The following is a 16,874-nucleotide window of genomic DNA, read 5'->3' as shown; positions in this document are numbered from 1 at the left end:
CATCCTCCTAATTCTTCACTAGATATCATTCACCTAGAGCAGGCTGAGGACATTGCTTTGGATATCTAACACAGTGGCTCAAACGTATAGCAACATAGAACTAACAAAGAACTGTCAGAGCGTTTACAGGAAGTAACAGGAAAGACGAACATAGGATCAAAGATCTCTTTTTTTCATGTTTCTGAACACTAAAAAGTGAATTTGAAGTTTCCTCTCCTCTGTGTTTCTGGTAACAGAGAGAAATGGGAAGAACCACGGTGCGTTAACTTGTCCTTCAGCAGTCAATCAAGGATTCATAATGTGCGACTGTTACAAAGGCCCTGAGGATGCCCTGAGTAGCAGACAAACACACCTTGTGGCTACAAACATATACAGCCTCCCCTTACAATAAAACCACAGTCATCTAGGAGTTCCCCTTATTTAATATTGCTCTCTTTGTTCCTTGAGTTCCATGTAGACATGGTCAAGACCACATTAGGTGCCCCTCCTATGGGCTAAGAACAGGAAACTGAGGGCCCAATTCACACTGGCTCACCAAGATTGCACAATAGAAGAACAGGTTGGAAAAACGGCGCATGGTCTGACGAGTTTCTGTTTCTGCTGCCACAATGTCTGTATAAATACTTAAGCCTGCTGAGGGTGTAATGGTTTGGGGGATATTTTCTTGGCACACATTTTGCCCCTTAGGACCAACTGAGCATTGTTTTAATGCCACAGCCTGCCTGAGTATTGTTGCTGACCATGTCCATCCCTTATGCCCTTATGAGTGTATCATGTTCTGATGGCTGCTTCCAGCTGGATAACAAATATAAAAAGAAATTCTCTTTTTTTAGCCAGTTCTTGAAGACAATCATTGCACGCTTTGTGAACACTATTTCTCGGCACTGCTGCAGGAAAAAAGTGTTCACTGTTTTTCCCACATCACGATTCTACTCTGAGCTGCCGTTTCTTTCACTGAACAATGAGGATATTTTTATGACCCAATTGTAGCCCGGACCCACTCTCAGTGCTCTTAAAGGTGCAGGAGAGTTGTGCATGTGTGTGCTGAATGAAAAACACTGAGTCCTGTGTTTTGAGTCTGCTGGGTCCACTGACTGCTGTGCGTATAATTCTTGTTGTTGCTGCAGGAGGAGTTTTGTTTTCCTGTGGAGTGTCTGTCTCTGACGGTGGAGGAAGTGATGCACATCAGACAGGTGCTGGTGAAGGCAGAGCTGGAGAAGTTCCAGCAGTACAAAGACATCTACAATGCCATGAAGAAGGGGAAGGTAATACATCTTTTTATTGCCTAGGCTAATTCTATTATAAAGAAGTAATCTCTCTTTAATAAACAGGGATTACTTACTCTTTCTAAATGAGCACAGTTAAATTATAACACCATAAGTGGGTTAGGGAAACAGTATAACTTTTATCCTGAGAAAAATGTTTTTTTGGTTCCAAATACCTTCTTTATATTTACTGCGATCTCTATATTTCTGTTGCAGCTTTGCTTCTGTTGTCGAGCCAAAAGGTTTTCCTTCTTCACCTGGTCCTACACCTGCCAGTTCTGCAAAAAGTAAACAATTTCAGATGATTATCTTCATCTTTTTCATTAATACTCTTCTGTTTATAATTATTTAAGGATCTATGGCTGCTTTCGTTTATTCCTTCTCCTGTAACTTCTGTCAATCGTCTCTTTGCAGGCCTGTGTGCGCACAGTGCTGCAAAAAGGTAAGGCACGTGGGATAAATAAGTCCTCTTCTGCAGTATCACATCTTTGTGCTGGTGACAATAAAGTGGACCTCTTTAAAATAAATAAGTAAATAGTGTAAGATACTTCCTAATGTGGCAAATGGTGGTCACTGATCTTTGGCTAATTGCTTCCCAATCAACCAAATTCAAACTGACGACACTCTTCTCTCTTGTTTTGCATCATTACTGTGCTTCCATACGCATTGTGAGGAAGTTTTATCTCTTTCATACATGCCTTCCATCTCTGACAGATGCGGCTGCCATCCAAACCTTATTCCAGCTTGCCCATCTACTCCATTGGCTCCACCAACACTCTCCCCAGGGAGAGAATAAGTGCCATGGCTTCTGTAGGACAAGGACTGTCAGTGGCTGGAGCCCCAGGTCCATCTAAACCAGGAGGGGCTGCTGCATCCCCCGCTTTGAAAGAACCTGCAAAAGGAGCATCTAAAGGTCCCAGAAAAGCTCCTGGGGCAGCGACAACAGCAGCAGCTGCTAAAACTGACAAGTCCTCCAGTAACCCACAGCGCCACAGCATCCAGAAGACTATGTCTAAGTAAGAGCTATGAACAACACTATTCAAACTAGAAATAGCAGTGCAACAATCAAAAGGAGGAGATCATACATCTCGTGTTCGTCATCACAAACTGCACACACAATGCAAAGTAAAGGCCTTGTTCATTGTAGCTACTACTGCTTGGTACAGCGTGTCCTCTTCAGTCAGAAGATTTGTTGGGTGTTGCTGACATCTAGTGGATAAAATTGCAACTACCACATCAGAAACTGCTTGGCTGATTGTCAAACTTTACCAAATTATTCAGCGTCCTTATCAGAAAAGCAGCAAGACAATCATGAAGTTTGGATTTCATTTACCTGTATTATCATGCATGACTGAACTTTTCATTAAGTCTTTTCAGGATGAGTTGTTTCATGTGTTTTTTTGTTTTTAAACACATTTAATTGATATCCCATGGATTAAGTTAGCTATGAATGCACATTTTAGATAATTTGAAACCAAAGCTAATTCACATTGTTAATATATCAAAACAATGTTGTGTTTCGCTCCCGTTCAAGCCGAGCTCCTCTGCTGTTTCTGTCTCTGTAGGTTTTCGAAGCACGGCTCTTTAAAGTCTCATGAAGAACTGGAGCTTCCCCCAGAGCTGACGGAGGACTGGGCTACCATGGAGGTCTGTGTGGACTGCAAGAAGTTCATCTGTGACATAATCGCCTCCAGCAAACACAGTCTGTCACTGGCCACCAAGAGGGCTCGCTTAAAACGCAAGACACAGTCATTCTACATGTCCTCCCCTAAAGATAGGGAGGAGTACCATCCCTCTGAACGAACAATCAGTGAAATCTGAAACTCTGTATCTCTCCTTCTGGCTGCTTCCAGCTCCAATGGCACAACACTGGATATGATCTTACTGTATTAGTGGACGTGAGTCGGAGAAGGCTGCCTGAATGGCTGTAAGAACCTTGGTGGTGGATAGTGAGGTTTCTGGCTGCTGTGTCCTGATCGTGATCAGCTTCTCTAGACAGTACTGTAGATCTGCCAGTCTTTTTTGTGTTTTTTTTTTAATAATATCATCAATATATCAGAAATACCTTTAATGTGTGGACACAGGCATTTGACTCAACAGAGACAAAGTGCAAAGGGGACTGACTTCCTTCCTCCATGATGGTGCCACGGTCTGCTCCACCTAAACTCGCGTTCACATAAAAAGCACAAAACAGAAAAGCGATCGTATTGTAAACGAAGAGTGACGGTCATCAAAAAGAAGATAAAACTGTACATTTTGTATGGGCTATAATTTAGTTTTTTACATGTATGTACAGTAAATAATTACTCGATAAAATGTCACCCTCTGTTTTCAGTTCAGACTTTTGCTGATGATGCTCAGGGAGACTCTCACTCCTCTCTGCTATTGACAGCGCTCTTGAAACCATGCTTCCTTGAGGAATTCAAGCTAAATTACCCGTTTTATTTTCCTCCAAAGGTTGCTACACAAAGAGAAATATCACCTGCTTTTATGTTGACTATAGTGCCAAATAATAACTCCTTAAATAAATATGTCACCTGATGTAGTTATTGATTTATGCAGTGGTCTTGCTAATGGAGGAAGACCACCTCAAGCGCTCCAGTCTCTGTTAAAATGAAATATTCATGTGTAATTAGACAATGATCAAAGTTCTTTAAAACACTCCTGTCATGCTTTTTATTTTGCCATCTATAGATTGTTGTAATATATTAAACATTGCCACGCTTCAAATACTGATACCAGCCTATGTCTAAATAATCTCTCGGAGTCAAAAGCTCATGCAAACGTTGTGTTTGTGAGGGGCAGCCAATCAGAATAAAGTTGATCTGGCTCCATCAAGGCCCAGTATATGATAAACAAGGATTTTAACAAAAATATAGAGATTAAAATAAGCCCTCTGAAAAACAAAGAAAAACATTTATCAGTGTTTAATGCTAATAAATATTATAAATGTACTTGATCAGATCTGTGCAGGTGGTTTCGATCAGGGATAAGTGACAGCAGTGTGGTGCTCCAGTTATTTAGTTTTGCCTTTCTCAGAAATATCTTATCAAAGGTGCTTTAGGGGGAAAAAAGGTCAAAACACAGCTGAGGCTATGTTATTGAGATTTCTAGTCCCTACCATTAACTGGTAAATGCCTTTTAAAATCTCTTAAACTGCACACCACTTGGTATGCACAGATGTCTCTAAGGTGCTTTTTTTGTTAATTTGTGTGGTATAAATAAAGCTGATTTGAACTTTTTCAAAAGACAAGTTATAACATTAATTAATTCTCCAATCAGTCTAAAATTATGATCTCACCACAATCTATCCCAGCTTACTTTTGTGATGAACCAGTTTTGATCAGTTGTGAAGTTACGCTTGCACCCTGACGAGCTTCTATAGGCAAAAATATCCAACTATCATTAAATACCGACTTGGAAATGGAAGCATTTGAATGACATCACCTGTTTCTAGGCAGAAGCAAAAGCACAAGCAAAGTATCTTTGATTAAAGGGAATCAAAACATCTAACAAATGTTGAGTTCACCTGCGATCCCCTCACTCCTACTCAGAGGCTGACTGAGGAAAAACACAATTTTAGGACTGTAACAATAATAATAATAATAATAATTTCAGACATTACTATGACCCAGATGGTTCAGATTTGCCTTTAAGTATTTTACCTGAAATATGTCCATTACAGCATCTTTTCAAAACATACCTTAAACTGATGCAACGCTCTTGCTTTCCCATGAATCAAGTTAATGATTTGTTTCTGTATGTTTGCAAAGATGAATCATAATACATAAAATAACAGCACGCTGCCCAGCTTTCAGTCACTCAGAGTTAATGTTAATACAATGCCTTTATGATTTCTTTTTTGTCATTCATAGTCTCACTGGCAGAGAGATATAACTTCCTCATAGCCCGGATGTTTATTTTACACTTCATCGCATTCCACGTCTTTTCATATTTTGCCTTAAAAGATGCCTTTTGTTATCGCTCTCATCTGTTGAACAGTCGTCTGCTGTTACTGTACATACATCGTTTCAAAGGGTTTGTTCTAACGTTCAGGTGTGTTGCCTCAAAGATGACAGTGCTGACAATGAGACTGCTGTAGAGCTGAGAGGGAAATTGTCCATGTGTGAAGAACAGGAGGGCTGCGAAGTCTTCAGAAGAAACCTCTCGGTGTGACAGACAGCATCATGCATGTACTACAGTGTAGCTTGTACCTTCAGTCTGTATTACCTTCAAGCTGTAACTCCCTGCAGAGAGTGCAACAAATGACAAGTATAAACAATAAACTGTAATGCAATAGCTGACCACAGCCTCATCATTTATTTATCCTCATCATTTATTTATTCATCTTTTATTTTAAAGTATCCAAAAACATAATGCCTTGTTTTTTCAAGTGTCTCCAAGTGTCTAATAGAGTTGGTAGGAAGTCTTTATTCAGTCCTGGATCATAATTTGATACCCATGAGGGTTACTAACGAAAAGAATTCAATTTCTTTTTAACTATAAAACACCAAATCATAAAACACAACAACAACAATAATAATAATAGTAGTAGTAGTAGTAATGGTGTTGTAAATAGACAATCAGAAGAAGGGAATTGTGTATATTTTGTATAATTTTGTATGTTATAATCTTTTATAATGCCTGATTGACCGGGGAAAAACAAGTTGTTCCTTTAGATTTTATTTATTAATGAATACATCATTTGAAGTTAACAAAAGGAGTGTTAAACAGGTCTGTAAATGTTTTACTCTGTCAATAAAGTTACAAGGGGAAAAAAGTGGCATTGTTACCATAGTAACATAAAGCCTGAACTTTATCTCCGGCTCTGGTTTCGTGTTAGAAATGGTTACTGGTATTCACAAAGCGAGAAAGAGAGAAGTAAGCCACAGTTTTTGCCTGGTACCCCTGCCACGTTCTTTGTCGTGAAGCGGAAATGTTAGCTAGCGCCGAGCCTAACGTTTAGCCTTCAGACACCAGTGCCAATGTCTCCGAGGTTCAAAGAGCTTGTGGTTTATTTCCGCAAGCAAGCTCTTAGACAGCGCCATGCTAAAAATAACCCATCTTTAAGAGTGTAACTTTGAATCTATCTGTTCATCGCTGCCTTCATTTTCTACAGGATGTGTTTATCCAGGATTCAGAGTCTGAGACTGGTAGCAGTACTGGAGGACTGTTCACACCAGCTGGAAATACTGGGACATATTCTCGCAATGCGGATACGCAGGGAAAGACCTGCACAGGTGATTTCACAGTATTACCACGATAACATCTGTCAACAGCTGCCTGCTGCTTTGATCTAGCAGTGTTGTGAAAAACTGTGTTTTGGGCGTTATTACATGACTGTGTGTGTGTGTGTGTGTGTGTGTGTGTGTGTGTGTGTGTGTGTGTGTGTGTGTGTGTGTGTGTGTGTGTGTGGTGCAGGAGAAAGCCAAGCTCAGGAAGTTGACAAGGGATTGGTAAGAAGCACAGAACACACTGAAAACAAACAAATAAACAAAGCCATTATTTATTCTCAATAATTCATCTCACTGCAGTGAATACATCTCACAGCTGATGTCCAAGCTACATTTGGAGCTGGAGGAGAAACAGTGTTTTAGCTCTCTGCTGCAGGCTGTGGAGGAAGTCGAGCAGAGGAGAAGGGATACGAACATGAAAAGGTTCTTCTTTGAATGATTTGCCAGTAATCCTGACCTTGGTGGTAAAAAAGAAGGGGGTGTTCTAAATAGAGGACAAGGAGAAAAAACACATGGAGAAATAATCAGCATCTATAATGTAAGTCACTCTCCTTTCAGGGAGGAAATGAAACAAGTGGACAAGAGAAGACAGACTCTTCTGAAACAACAAGAGGAGCTCCAACAGAAAACTCTCAAACTGCAGGTAAGAAACTGACCCATAGGGAACAACTGTGAATGAATAGCTGTAAGGGTCGAAAAAATAAGAGTTCAGTAATCCCACTACTTGGTCTCCATCCGGACCTGTATCTGCAGGTCATACACCATGAAGCAAACAAGAAAGATCATTTGTTAAAGATGAGAAGCAAAGAGAACATTAAGGAGAACGACACTGGGCTGCAGCTCAGGAAGATCCAGAGTGAGACCAGTCAGGCTGAGGCACTGCTGGAAGGGCAGCTGGAGGTAGGTCCAAATATAAGACACGCTCGGCTCTACATTTTAGATTTAAAGTCAAATGTTTAATGACTAAATAATCACCTTCATTGGCTCATCCTGTCTCAGCTGCTGAAGAAACAGTTGAAGGAGGAGGTGAGAGTTCACGAGGAGTCTCAGAAATTCCTGCTGAAGCAGCATGAGGTTGGTGAAGTAATACTATATGCAGCGTTGTGCAGCTGTGTGGCTTAGAGGCTGTACTTCAAAAAGGAGTTTTTCCTTCCCACTTTTGCCAAGTGCGTGCTCATGGGCGGTCATGTAGTTGTTGGGGTTTTCTCTGTATTATTGTGGGGTCTTTACCATACTGTATAAAGCACCTTCAGACAACTGTGTTGGGATTTGGTGCTACATAAATAAAACTAAATTGAAATTAATTAAATTAGCTTTGGAGCAGTTCACTTGAGATCGCTCGCTATTCAAAAGAAGATTTCCATCTGCTGTAATTTTTTCCCTGGTATTTTATCTGTATCCATGGAGAGCACAAGGAAGTCGCTAGCACAGAACAGGGTAGGCATCGATGACAACAAATATGACATTTGTTATAGATAAAGTCAGAAATACTATCACAGAGAGACGCGGCGGCGGAGTTGGGTTGCAAAGCAGCTTTGAGATGAACTGTGTCAAGGCTAAAGCAGCTTGAATAACTTGAATTCGCCATGTGATTTGATTCATAAGCCATCAGGAGATTTAACTAAACCAACACGCGGCCACGTCTAGATGCCTTCCTGACCGCTCCGCTCCGACTATCCACTTTTCTTGTTTTTTACCTATTTTTTGCTCTGGTTTACATCCCAAAATCCTCTAGTCTTATAGTATACGACAGCGGATCACTTGTAAACATCGGTGCCAAGGTTGCACATCTAATCTTGGACACTTTTAATCCTGACCCTTCCTGGCCGCCAGAGATTCTACGCGGCGCGGAGAACAACAAAGGACGGGCCGCTCATCCGAGGCACAGAACAAAGAAGCGCCGGGGAAAACGCGCTGGTATTAGGAACAGACTGAGACAGCAGGCGCATCGCGCACCACTGCCCAGTATCCTACTGGCCAATGTACAATCCATGGAGAACAAGCTCGATGACCTAAGAGCAAGGGTCACCTTCCAACGTGACATGAGGGACTGCAACATTCGACTCTGCATTCACCAACGAGCTGAATCGGTTCTACGGCCGTTTCGAGGTTAGCCAGGCGGCTAATGCTATCTACCGCCTGACTACCGAGGACAGTGACGTCATCAGCGAGAGACCGGTGACCAGCATCGCGGAGCATGACGTCCGAGCGGCACTGAGGAGAGTGAACACAAGGAAAGCGGCGGGGCCAGACGGCATCACCGGCCGTCTGCTGCGCTGCTGTGCTGACCAGCTAGCAGGTGTGTTCACTTACATCTTCAACGAGTCCCTGGCGAAGTCTGTGGTCCCCACATGCTTCAAAAGATCCACCATCATCCCTGTGCCCAAGAACAGCAACCCCTCATCCCTGAACGATTACCGGCCAGTTGCACTGACCTTGGTAGTAATGAAGGTGTTTGAGAGGCTGCTGAAGAACATCATCTCCTCCTCCATCCCAGACACCACAGATCCGCTGCAGTTCGCCTACAGATCCAACAGATCCACAGAGGATGCCATCGCCCACGTCCTACACACCACTCTCAGCCACGTGGACAAGAAACAGGGTAACTATGTGCGAATGCTGTTTGTTGATTACAGTTCAGCGTTTAACACAATAGTGCCCTGCAGACTGTTCACAAAGCTGAGGGATCTGGGACTTAACAGCTGTCTGTGTGCATGGGTGTTGGACTTCCTCACTGGCAGAACTCAGGTGGTGAGGGTGGGCAGGTGCTTCTCCAACAGCATCACCATCAACACAGGAGCCCCTCAGGGATGTGTCCTCTCGCCACTGCTCTACTCCCTCTACACTTCAGACTGTGTGGCCACCCATGGCTCCAACACCATTGTGAAGTTTGCTGACGACACAGTGGTGTTGGGTGCCATCTCCAACAACGATGAGGCGGCCTACATGGATGAAGTGAAGAATCTGGCATCGTGGTGCCAGGACAACCACCTCCAGCTGAACGTCAGCAAGACCAAGGAGCTGGTGGTGGACTTCAGAAGGGGTCAGCACAGAGACTACAAGCCCATCATCATCAATGGAGCGCCAGTGGAGAGGGTGCAGTCCTTCAAGTATCTCCACATCTCCTCAGACCTGACATGGACTGCCCACATTCAGGTCCAGACCAAAAAGGCTAGGCAGCGCCTGTATCACCTACGACAACTGAGGAAGTTCAGGGTCTCTCCAAAGATCCTCAGGATTTTCTATACAGGCGCTGTGGAGAGCATCCTTACACAGAACATGACATCGTGGTTTGGGAACAGCTGTGTGAAGGACCAAAAAGCTCTCCAGAGAGTGATCCGTACAGCAGAACGCTGCTGCAGGATTGCTCTCCCCCCGCTTCAGGACACCTACACCAGGAGATGCCGGACTAGAGCAGCGCAGATACTGAAGGACCCGTCCCATCCTGGCAGCAAACTGTTCCAACTTCTGCAATCTGGTAGAAGGTTCCGCATCTTCCGGGCAAGGACAGAGAGACTCAAGAGGAGCTTCTATCCCCAAGCCATCCGTGCCCTAAACACACACACCCGCCCTCTCACATCATCTATAATTGACTGAGACAGGACTCTTCCAGACACTAAACCAAGGCACAATGTACATTTCAATTCCTTTAATTTTAAATATTGTCTATCCTGTAAAATAGTCAGATGTCTATTCATATTAATGTACAGAATTCACCTGCTTGCTGCTACTACTGCACATTCACCCAGTGTATATACTATATGTATGTATATATATATATATATATATATATATATATATATATATATATATATATATATATATATATATATATATATATATACATATAGCTGTATGCCAAGAGTGAACGAGACATCGATTCACTGATCCACACTACCAGGCTATACAGCAATGACATTGGAATGTCGTTCGGACTGGAGAAGTGTAGTCGGATGGTAACAAAGAGAGGGAAGGTAGTCAGAACTGAGGGGATTGAACTACCAGAAGGCAACATTGCAGACATAGAGGACAGTTACAAGTACCTGGGGATCCCGCAGGCAAATGGGAACCATGAAGAGGCCGCTAGAAAGGCTGCAACCACCAAGTACCTGCAGAGGGTCAGGCAAGTCCTGAGGAGTCAGCTGAATGGTAAGAACAAGATCCGGGCCATCAACACGTACGCCCTGCCCGTGATCAGGTACCCTGCTGGGGTAATAGGCTGGCCAAAGGAGGAGATAGAAGCCACTGACATAAAGACAAGAAAGCTCCTTACCATGCATGGAGGGTTTCACCCCAAGTCCAGCACCCTGAGGCTGTACGCTAAGCGGAAGGAAGGGGGCCGGGGACTGGTGAGTGTCAGCACCACAGTCCAGGATGAGACAAGGAACATCCAAGAATACATTGGGAAGATGGCCCCAACTGACCGAGTGCTCAGTGAATACCTCAGGCAGCAGAAACCCAAGAAAGAGGAGGGAGACGAGGAACCATCATGGAAGGACAGGCCCCTGCACGGTATGTACCACCGGCAGATAGAGGAGGTGGCTGATATCCAGAAATCCTACCAGTGGCTGGACAAAGCTGGACTGAAAGACAGCACAGAGGCACTAATCATGGCAGCACAAGAACAAGCTCTGAGTACAAGATCCATAGAGGCTGGGGTCTATCACACCAGGCAAGACCCCAGGTGCAGGCTGTGTAAAGATGCCCCAGAGACAATCCAGCACATAACAGCAGGGTGCAAGATGCTAGCAGGCAAGGCATACATGGAACGCCATAACCAAGTGGCCGGCATAGTGTACAGGAACATCTGTGCCGAGTATAACCTAGAAGTCCCGAGGTCAAAATGGGAGATGCCCCCAAGGGTGGTGGAGAATGACCGAGCTAAGATCCTGTGGGACTTCCAGATACAGACGGACAAAATGGTGGTGGCTAACCAACCGGACATAGTGGTGGTAGACAAACAGAAGCAGATGGCCGTAGTGATCGATGTAGCGGTTCCGAATGACAGCAATATCAGGAAGAAGGAACACGAGAAGCTGGAGAAATACCAAGGGCTCAGAGAAGAGCTCGAGAGGATGTGGAGGGTGAAGGTAACGGTGGTCCCCGTGGTAATCGGAGCACTAGGTGCGGTGACTCCCAAGCTAGGCGAGTGGCTCCGGCAGATCCCGGGAATAACATCGGAGATCTCTGTCCAGAAGAGCGCAGTCCTGGGAACAGCTAAGATACTGCGCAGGACCCTCAAGCTCCCAGGCCTCTGGTAGAGGACCCGAGCTTGAAGGATAAACCGCCCGCAGGGGCGCGCTGGGTGTTTTATATATATATATAATGTTCTTCCTCTACACCCCCCCCCAATTTTTGCACATGTCGAGGAGCGTGTCAGGCTACATTTCACTGTGTGTTATACTTGTATAACTATGCATGTGACAAATAAAGAACCTTGAACTTGAACACTGTGCTCAGTTTTTTGTGTGTGTGTGTGTGTGTGTGTGTGTGTGTGTGTGTGTGTGTGTGTGTGTGTGTGTGTGTGTGTGTGTCCTTTCAGTTTCTCTAAAACTAAAAAGCTCTTTCCTGGTTTGTCGCTTGTATGGATTCATAGTTTCTGTGGTTTGGGCTCATCTTTATCAAGTAGCTGATCTTTTTGTGTTTGTCATTCTCCAGAAGACTGTTTATCTCATTAATTTGATTGCTGATAATATGGTGAACCTAACTTTGCACTGTTGCTGATCAGGAGCTGCAGCAGCTGCTGCATGAGCTGCAGAAGCACACAGAGCAGATGGTGCAGGAGAAGAGCAAGCAGCTCCACAACATGTGCTTCAAAAAGGACCTGAACTTAGACAGGCTGGAGGACATGAAAATGAAGGTTGGCGGCTCACGGTGCTGAACAGATGCAGATGCTAATTAGTTCGTTATTAAGTGAATGTCAATTACTTCCTGATTTCAGTTCAAGGAGATGGAGCAGATGGTGATGGAGGACAGGGAGGAGCAAGAGAAACTGTACCAACAGCAGGCACGGATCAGAGCTGCCACCAAGGTAACAGTATCCAACACAGTTCATGCTCTTTAAGTTCGGTTGTTCTCGTATTCAAGAACAACGCTAAGGAATACGAGGGTATTCAGCAGGCAGAATGAACATGGACTGCGGCATATTCATTCCCAACCACGGCAGACGGCTGCCCCTCTCTGAGTCTGGTTCTGCTGGAGGTTTCTTCCTGTTAAAAGGGAGTTTTCCCTTTCCACTGTTGCCAAAGTGCTTGCTCATAGTGGGTCATATGACTGTTGGTTTTTGCTGTATGTATTATTGTACGGTCTACCTTACGATATAAAGCACCTTGAGGTGACTGTTGTTTTGATTCGCCGCTGTATAAATACAACTGAACTGAATCCCTGTTTCTGTGCAGCTGCAGGCCTGGTGGAGAGGCTGCATCGTACGCCGAGGACTCTGCGGTTTTAAAAAAGCTGAGAAAGGCAAGAAAGGGAACAAGAAGGAAAGAAGGAAAAAGAAGAAATGACTTTTTGATAGTGCTGCCGAATGTCATTGACATGATCATCTGAATAAAAACAAACACTAATGCAGTATGTGAAGTCTTTATTATAAATATAATAGCAGTTACCGTTACAACAGTTAAAACTCATTCATTCATAGTCCTCTTACTCAGTTTTATGTACATAACAAAGTCACAGTTATTTTATATTAAGCAATATCAAATATAGAGACACAGGAAATCAAAATTACCTCTGGTAATAAATACTACTAAATAGTCTACTTTTAATGACCATAGGCCATACATTTTAACCCAAGCCCATATCATGACGTGACAGACATAAGATAACATTTGGTAAATGGCCTGTATTTGTATAGCGCTTTACTAGTCCCTAAGGACCCCAAAGCACTTTACACAACCTGTCATCCACCCATTCACACACTGGTGATGGCAAGCTACATTGTAGCCACAGACACCCTGGGGCGCACTGACAGAAGCGAGGCTGCCGGACACTGGCGCAACCGGGCCCTCTGACCACCACCAGTAGGCAACGAGTGAAGTGTCTTGCTCAAGGACACAACGACCGAGACTGTCCAAGCTGGGGCTTGAACCAGCAACCTTCCGATTACAAGGCGAACTCCCAACTCTTGAGCCATGATTGCCCCCGATTAGAACATTTACATAACAAACAAAAAGCTTTCCCTCATGTCAACTAAAAGAGACCAGAGCGAAAAATCAACAGTCATGATGGTCAAAATGCCCACAAAACAGCTCTTTTTTGTGTTTTATAATAATAAACTGCTTATCTGGCAGAGTTTTTGATTAGCAGAGACATTGTTACCTCTCACCTCCAGACTGAAAATGTTTGCCCTGATACTAAGCTGAAGTTATAATCGTGGCTACAGTGTTTCTTGAGTCTGCATGTGTGTGTACATGTGGCACACTTGTGAATCTTCCGTTTTAGCTGGACGGCTGGCTCATATCAACATGCATGCTGTTGTTGTCTCCAATGATGGTGTAGCTGACGTGGGAGCTGTGGATGCTGACACTCGGATGCTCTTCTGATGGAGGAAGTGGTGGCAAAGCAGCATCCTGTGCTGACTCCTGTTTCCCACCGTAGCAGCTAAACCTCATCTGACCTGTAACACAACTCAAATTAAAAGCTTGCACTTCACATGAGTGCAGTCGGCATAGCGTATTTTAAAGAGATGTTCAGCTGGCCAGGCTTTGCTGTTACACACCTTTCATGTGGCGCTCAGTTTCCTGCATGAGAGGCTGACACTCGGCCACTGTATGGGTGCCGTTTCCAATGACGCAGTCAATCAACGTGGAGTTGCTGATGTTGACGATCAGTATTGTTGACGGCGGACTCTGAAGGGCCATTGCTGTGTGACGGGGAAAGCAGGAGAAAAGGGAAGAGAAAATGAGAAGTTGTTGATCCATAGTGATGTCACAGTTTTAAGTTCCTGAATGTGCGGCGAACGTCAAAAAAAAAACTTCCATCACGCATACAATTAATATGTGTAATGAACCGCAATGCAGTACGCCTCCAGGCTCGTGAAAAATAAGTAATGGAAAACATAAAGATGGGGAAAAGGGGAAGCAAAAGATTTTACCAAAAAAGATTTAAGGAAGCCAACGTTTTATTGAACATATAAAGTTAAAATGTTACCTTGAATGTTTTTATTCTCCTTGGGCTGATGAGTTTTAGCTGTAAAGGCAATAAGAGAGGGAAGGTTACTTTTTTACTAATGACACATTATCTTTCCAGCTTACACAGACAAACTGAAAGTTCATCGTGATTATAACGACAAAACACAAATAAACAGATGTATTCATGCAATTATAGTTATGTAAAGAATAAATGTAAAATCTACCTCCAATAAAGTCATTTTTGTTCGGTTTTGTTTTTGTTTTTTACCTGAGCAACATGTGACTTTTTCACACATCACAGGGTCAAAAGGCAGGCAGAGCAGCTGACAGGCCCTTATGCAGCTCTTCTGCACCGCTCTTTGCACCAATTGGATCACGGTGGCCACGGTGGAGGTTTTAGATGGCATCACCTGGAGGGAGGGGGCACAAAAAATACATTAAAAAAATATGAGTATGGATGACATGACGTCTTTTAAAATGAAAACGTGTTTTTCTGCAGAGGCAACTGAGTCGGCGGTTTTTTCGTCTGCAAACCACATCCCACCCGGACAGGCCACCTGTGTATTATATCTAGGTCACGTGACGTCTTCCCTACAACAAGTCGATGAGAATTTTCTTTCTTCACGAACAAAACACGGAAACCGTGCTACATCCCAAAGAAGTTTTAAACTTAAGCAAAACTACTTTAAAAGTATTTCCCCCACATTACAAATAGTGAAATGAAATACATGGTATTCTACAATAGGACATGATAACTTAGAAGAGAGGCATACTCAGATTTCAGACATGACATCCCGCCCGTTATTGAAGCAGAAAGCTCTAAATAATCTCACCTGATTTAACAAGCTTCCTTCTTTCGTCTTTGCAAAGCTGTTGTTAATAAAAGGAGACAGTGGCAGAGGGTCAGTGCTATCCATCTTTCGCCAGTTTGTGATACTGTCCTTGTGAGACGCACTCGTACTCACGCCGACTGATAAACCGTAGTTTGGGAAAAGCCCCTGCGCATGCGCACTTTAACTCGGGGTTTCCATGCAGTTAACTTCAGGTTCAGAGGGGTTTCTCTGTAATGTTTGTATTGCTGTGGACATTATTCTGTTACACTTTTGTGTTTTATGTGATTGTGATGAGACAGTAACATTAGAGATGCTGTTAAACACTAAGTTAAAGATTTCCTTCTTTATTTTCACGCAGATGCGACCTTCACTAAACCTCGGACTTTTTATTTTCCCCTTGAAATCCAAAACATGTCCTAATGATTTATTAACAAAAAAGACACGATCAAATCTAAATTACTTATATTTTGCACTGTAGCATCGAGGCCGATAGCATGAAATGATGCAACTTCGTGCAAGTAGGTTTTGGTTTGTGGTTAGCCTGCTGAGGCTGCTAGCAGGGTAGCCTAACAGAGAAATCTTTTCAATGTGTGAGTGAAATCTTTTTAAATGCGCCCAATAAAGTCAGATATCAACCATTTGTTCTTCTAAATTATGGTATTACATGAAATAAGTATAGTTATAGATGTATATAAAGCAGATAAAGACTGTTAACAAGATAAACAATAACCGGTCATTCTCATGAGGTAATGGGGCATCCCCGCACACGCATACTGTTTCAGTGGCGAGGCAAACTGTGGGCATCTACCGTAAGCTAATATGGCACACAGCAACAAAGACCCAGAAATTAGTGTAAAATCACGAATCAACTTTTAAAATGTTTTCTTGTAATGTATTAAAGCTTATTCTAGCCCCCATGTCCGATTATTATATAAGTAGCATTTACCTGTCGAAGCTGGGCGGGTTAGAGCAGATGTTTCACAAGGCATATGTCTGATTTCTAACCCCTTGAGAGTATAAAGCTACTATAAAAAGGAAATCTAATCATCATTGCCTTAAATATAAATCGATGCCTGCTACCCGTCATGTAACCTAACAATGACCACAAACCCCTTGTTTAGCTTTTGTCAGTTAAACATGGCTCGTCATAAACCTGACCACAAAACTCTAAAATTGGTTATTGCATTACAAGTAAGATGATATCTTTCTTACATCTTTCTCCATTTCTGCACACCTGTATACATCCAGGACACAGACGGGCAAGGAAGATTACTGCAGGGGGCTGCAGTCCATCAGGAGGTTGCAATCTATCGGGACCAGAGATGGGCAGTAATGCGTTACAAGTAACGTGTTACTGTAATCTGATTACTTTTTAGAGCAATAGAGCAACAGGACCGCTTAGTCTTT

The 16,874-nt window shown here is 43.2% G+C and overlaps 3 protein-coding genes across 8 annotated transcripts in view; 2 read left to right on the top strand and 1 right to left on the bottom strand.

Moving 5' to 3' along the window:
• LOC146658853 (protein spire homolog 1-like) overlaps positions 1-5,556 on the top strand; it is a 37,088-nt gene extending 31,532 nt beyond the window's left edge. For all 4 annotated transcript variants that reach the window (XM_085422604.1, XM_085422602.1, XM_085422605.1 and 1 more), the window contains 5 exons: positions 1,128-1,265; positions 1,482-1,552; positions 1,680-1,707; positions 1,980-2,281; positions 2,831-5,556. In XM_085422604.1, coding sequence (XP_085278730.1) covers positions 1,128-1,265; positions 1,482-1,552; positions 1,680-1,707; positions 1,980-2,281; positions 2,831-3,086 — 795 coding nt within the window. In that variant the 3' untranslated portion in view covers positions 3,087-5,556. The remainder of the gene's footprint in view (positions 1-1,127; positions 1,266-1,481; positions 1,553-1,679; positions 1,708-1,979; positions 2,282-2,830) is intronic.
• Positions 5,557-6,060: 504 nt separating this feature from the next.
• Positions 6,061-13,073, top strand: LOC146658852 (dynein regulatory complex protein 9-like). Of its 3 annotated transcripts, none has more exons than XM_085421783.1 (10): positions 6,061-6,146; positions 6,385-6,505; positions 6,687-6,721; positions 6,816-6,922; positions 7,058-7,142; positions 7,253-7,399; positions 7,499-7,573; positions 12,228-12,359; positions 12,441-12,530; positions 12,898-13,073. In XM_085421783.1, exons 1-10 carry the CDS (start codon positions 6,111-6,113, stop codon positions 13,006-13,008), a joined length of 939 nt encoding a protein of 312 aa, XP_085277909.1. In that variant the 5' UTR covers positions 6,061-6,110; the 3' UTR covers positions 13,009-13,073. The 3 variants fall into 3 exon arrangements, with proteins under 3 accessions (XP_085277909.1, XP_085277908.1, XP_085277906.1); XM_085421782.1 differs by having other exon boundaries at positions 6,800-6,922; XM_085421780.1 differs by lacking the exon at positions 6,061-6,146 and having other exon boundaries at positions 6,187-6,505; positions 6,800-6,922.
• Positions 13,074-13,075: 2 nt separating this feature from the next.
• Positions 13,076-15,617, bottom strand: LOC146658851 (uncharacterized). The gene is made up of 5 exons (XM_085421784.1): positions 15,468-15,617; positions 14,903-15,044; positions 14,654-14,692; positions 14,223-14,366; positions 13,076-14,120 (listed from the first exon to the last, which is right to left on the bottom strand). Exons 1-5 carry the CDS (start codon positions 15,549-15,551, stop codon positions 13,942-13,944), a joined length of 588 nt encoding a protein of 195 aa, XP_085277910.1. The 5' UTR covers positions 15,552-15,617; the 3' UTR covers positions 13,076-13,941.
• Positions 15,618-16,874: the final 1,257 nt, after the last annotated feature.

Source organism: Rhamphochromis longiceps, linkage group LG11, assembly GCF_057381845.1.
Source record: "Rhamphochromis longiceps isolate RC_006_pf linkage group LG11, R_longiceps_female_GT1.1, whole genome shotgun sequence".
Taxonomy (NCBI): domain Eukaryota; kingdom Metazoa; phylum Chordata; class Actinopteri; order Cichliformes; family Cichlidae; genus Rhamphochromis; species Rhamphochromis longiceps.
Note: the sequence above shows the minus strand (reverse complement) of the source record. Positions and strands in the feature narration are given on the sequence as shown.

Excerpts from the sequence above, each read along its gene's own strand:
- LOC146658851 (XM_085421784.1), bottom strand. The coding sequence starts at position 15,551 with ATGGATAGCACTGACCCTCTGCCACTGTCTCCTTTTATTAACAACAGC. Across the intron at positions 15,045-15,467 it reads AAGGAAGCTTGTTAAATCAG|GTGATGCCATCTAAAACCTC; the intron begins GTGAGATTATTT and ends CCCTCCCTCCAG. Across the intron at positions 14,121-14,222 it reads AACTGAGCGCCACATGAAAG|GTCAGATGAGGTTTAGCTGC; the intron begins GTGTGTAACAGC and ends GTTGTGTTACAG.
- LOC146658852 (XM_085421783.1), top strand. The coding sequence starts at position 6,111 with ATGGTTACTGGTATTCACAAAGCGAGAAAGAGAGAA. Across the intron at positions 6,147-6,384 it reads ACAAAGCGAGAAAGAGAGAA|GATGTGTTTATCCAGGATTC; the intron begins GTAAGCCACAGT and ends CATTTTCTACAG. Across the intron at positions 7,143-7,252 it reads AGAAAACTCTCAAACTGCAG|GTCATACACCATGAAGCAAA; the intron begins GTAAGAAACTGA and ends CTGTATCTGCAG.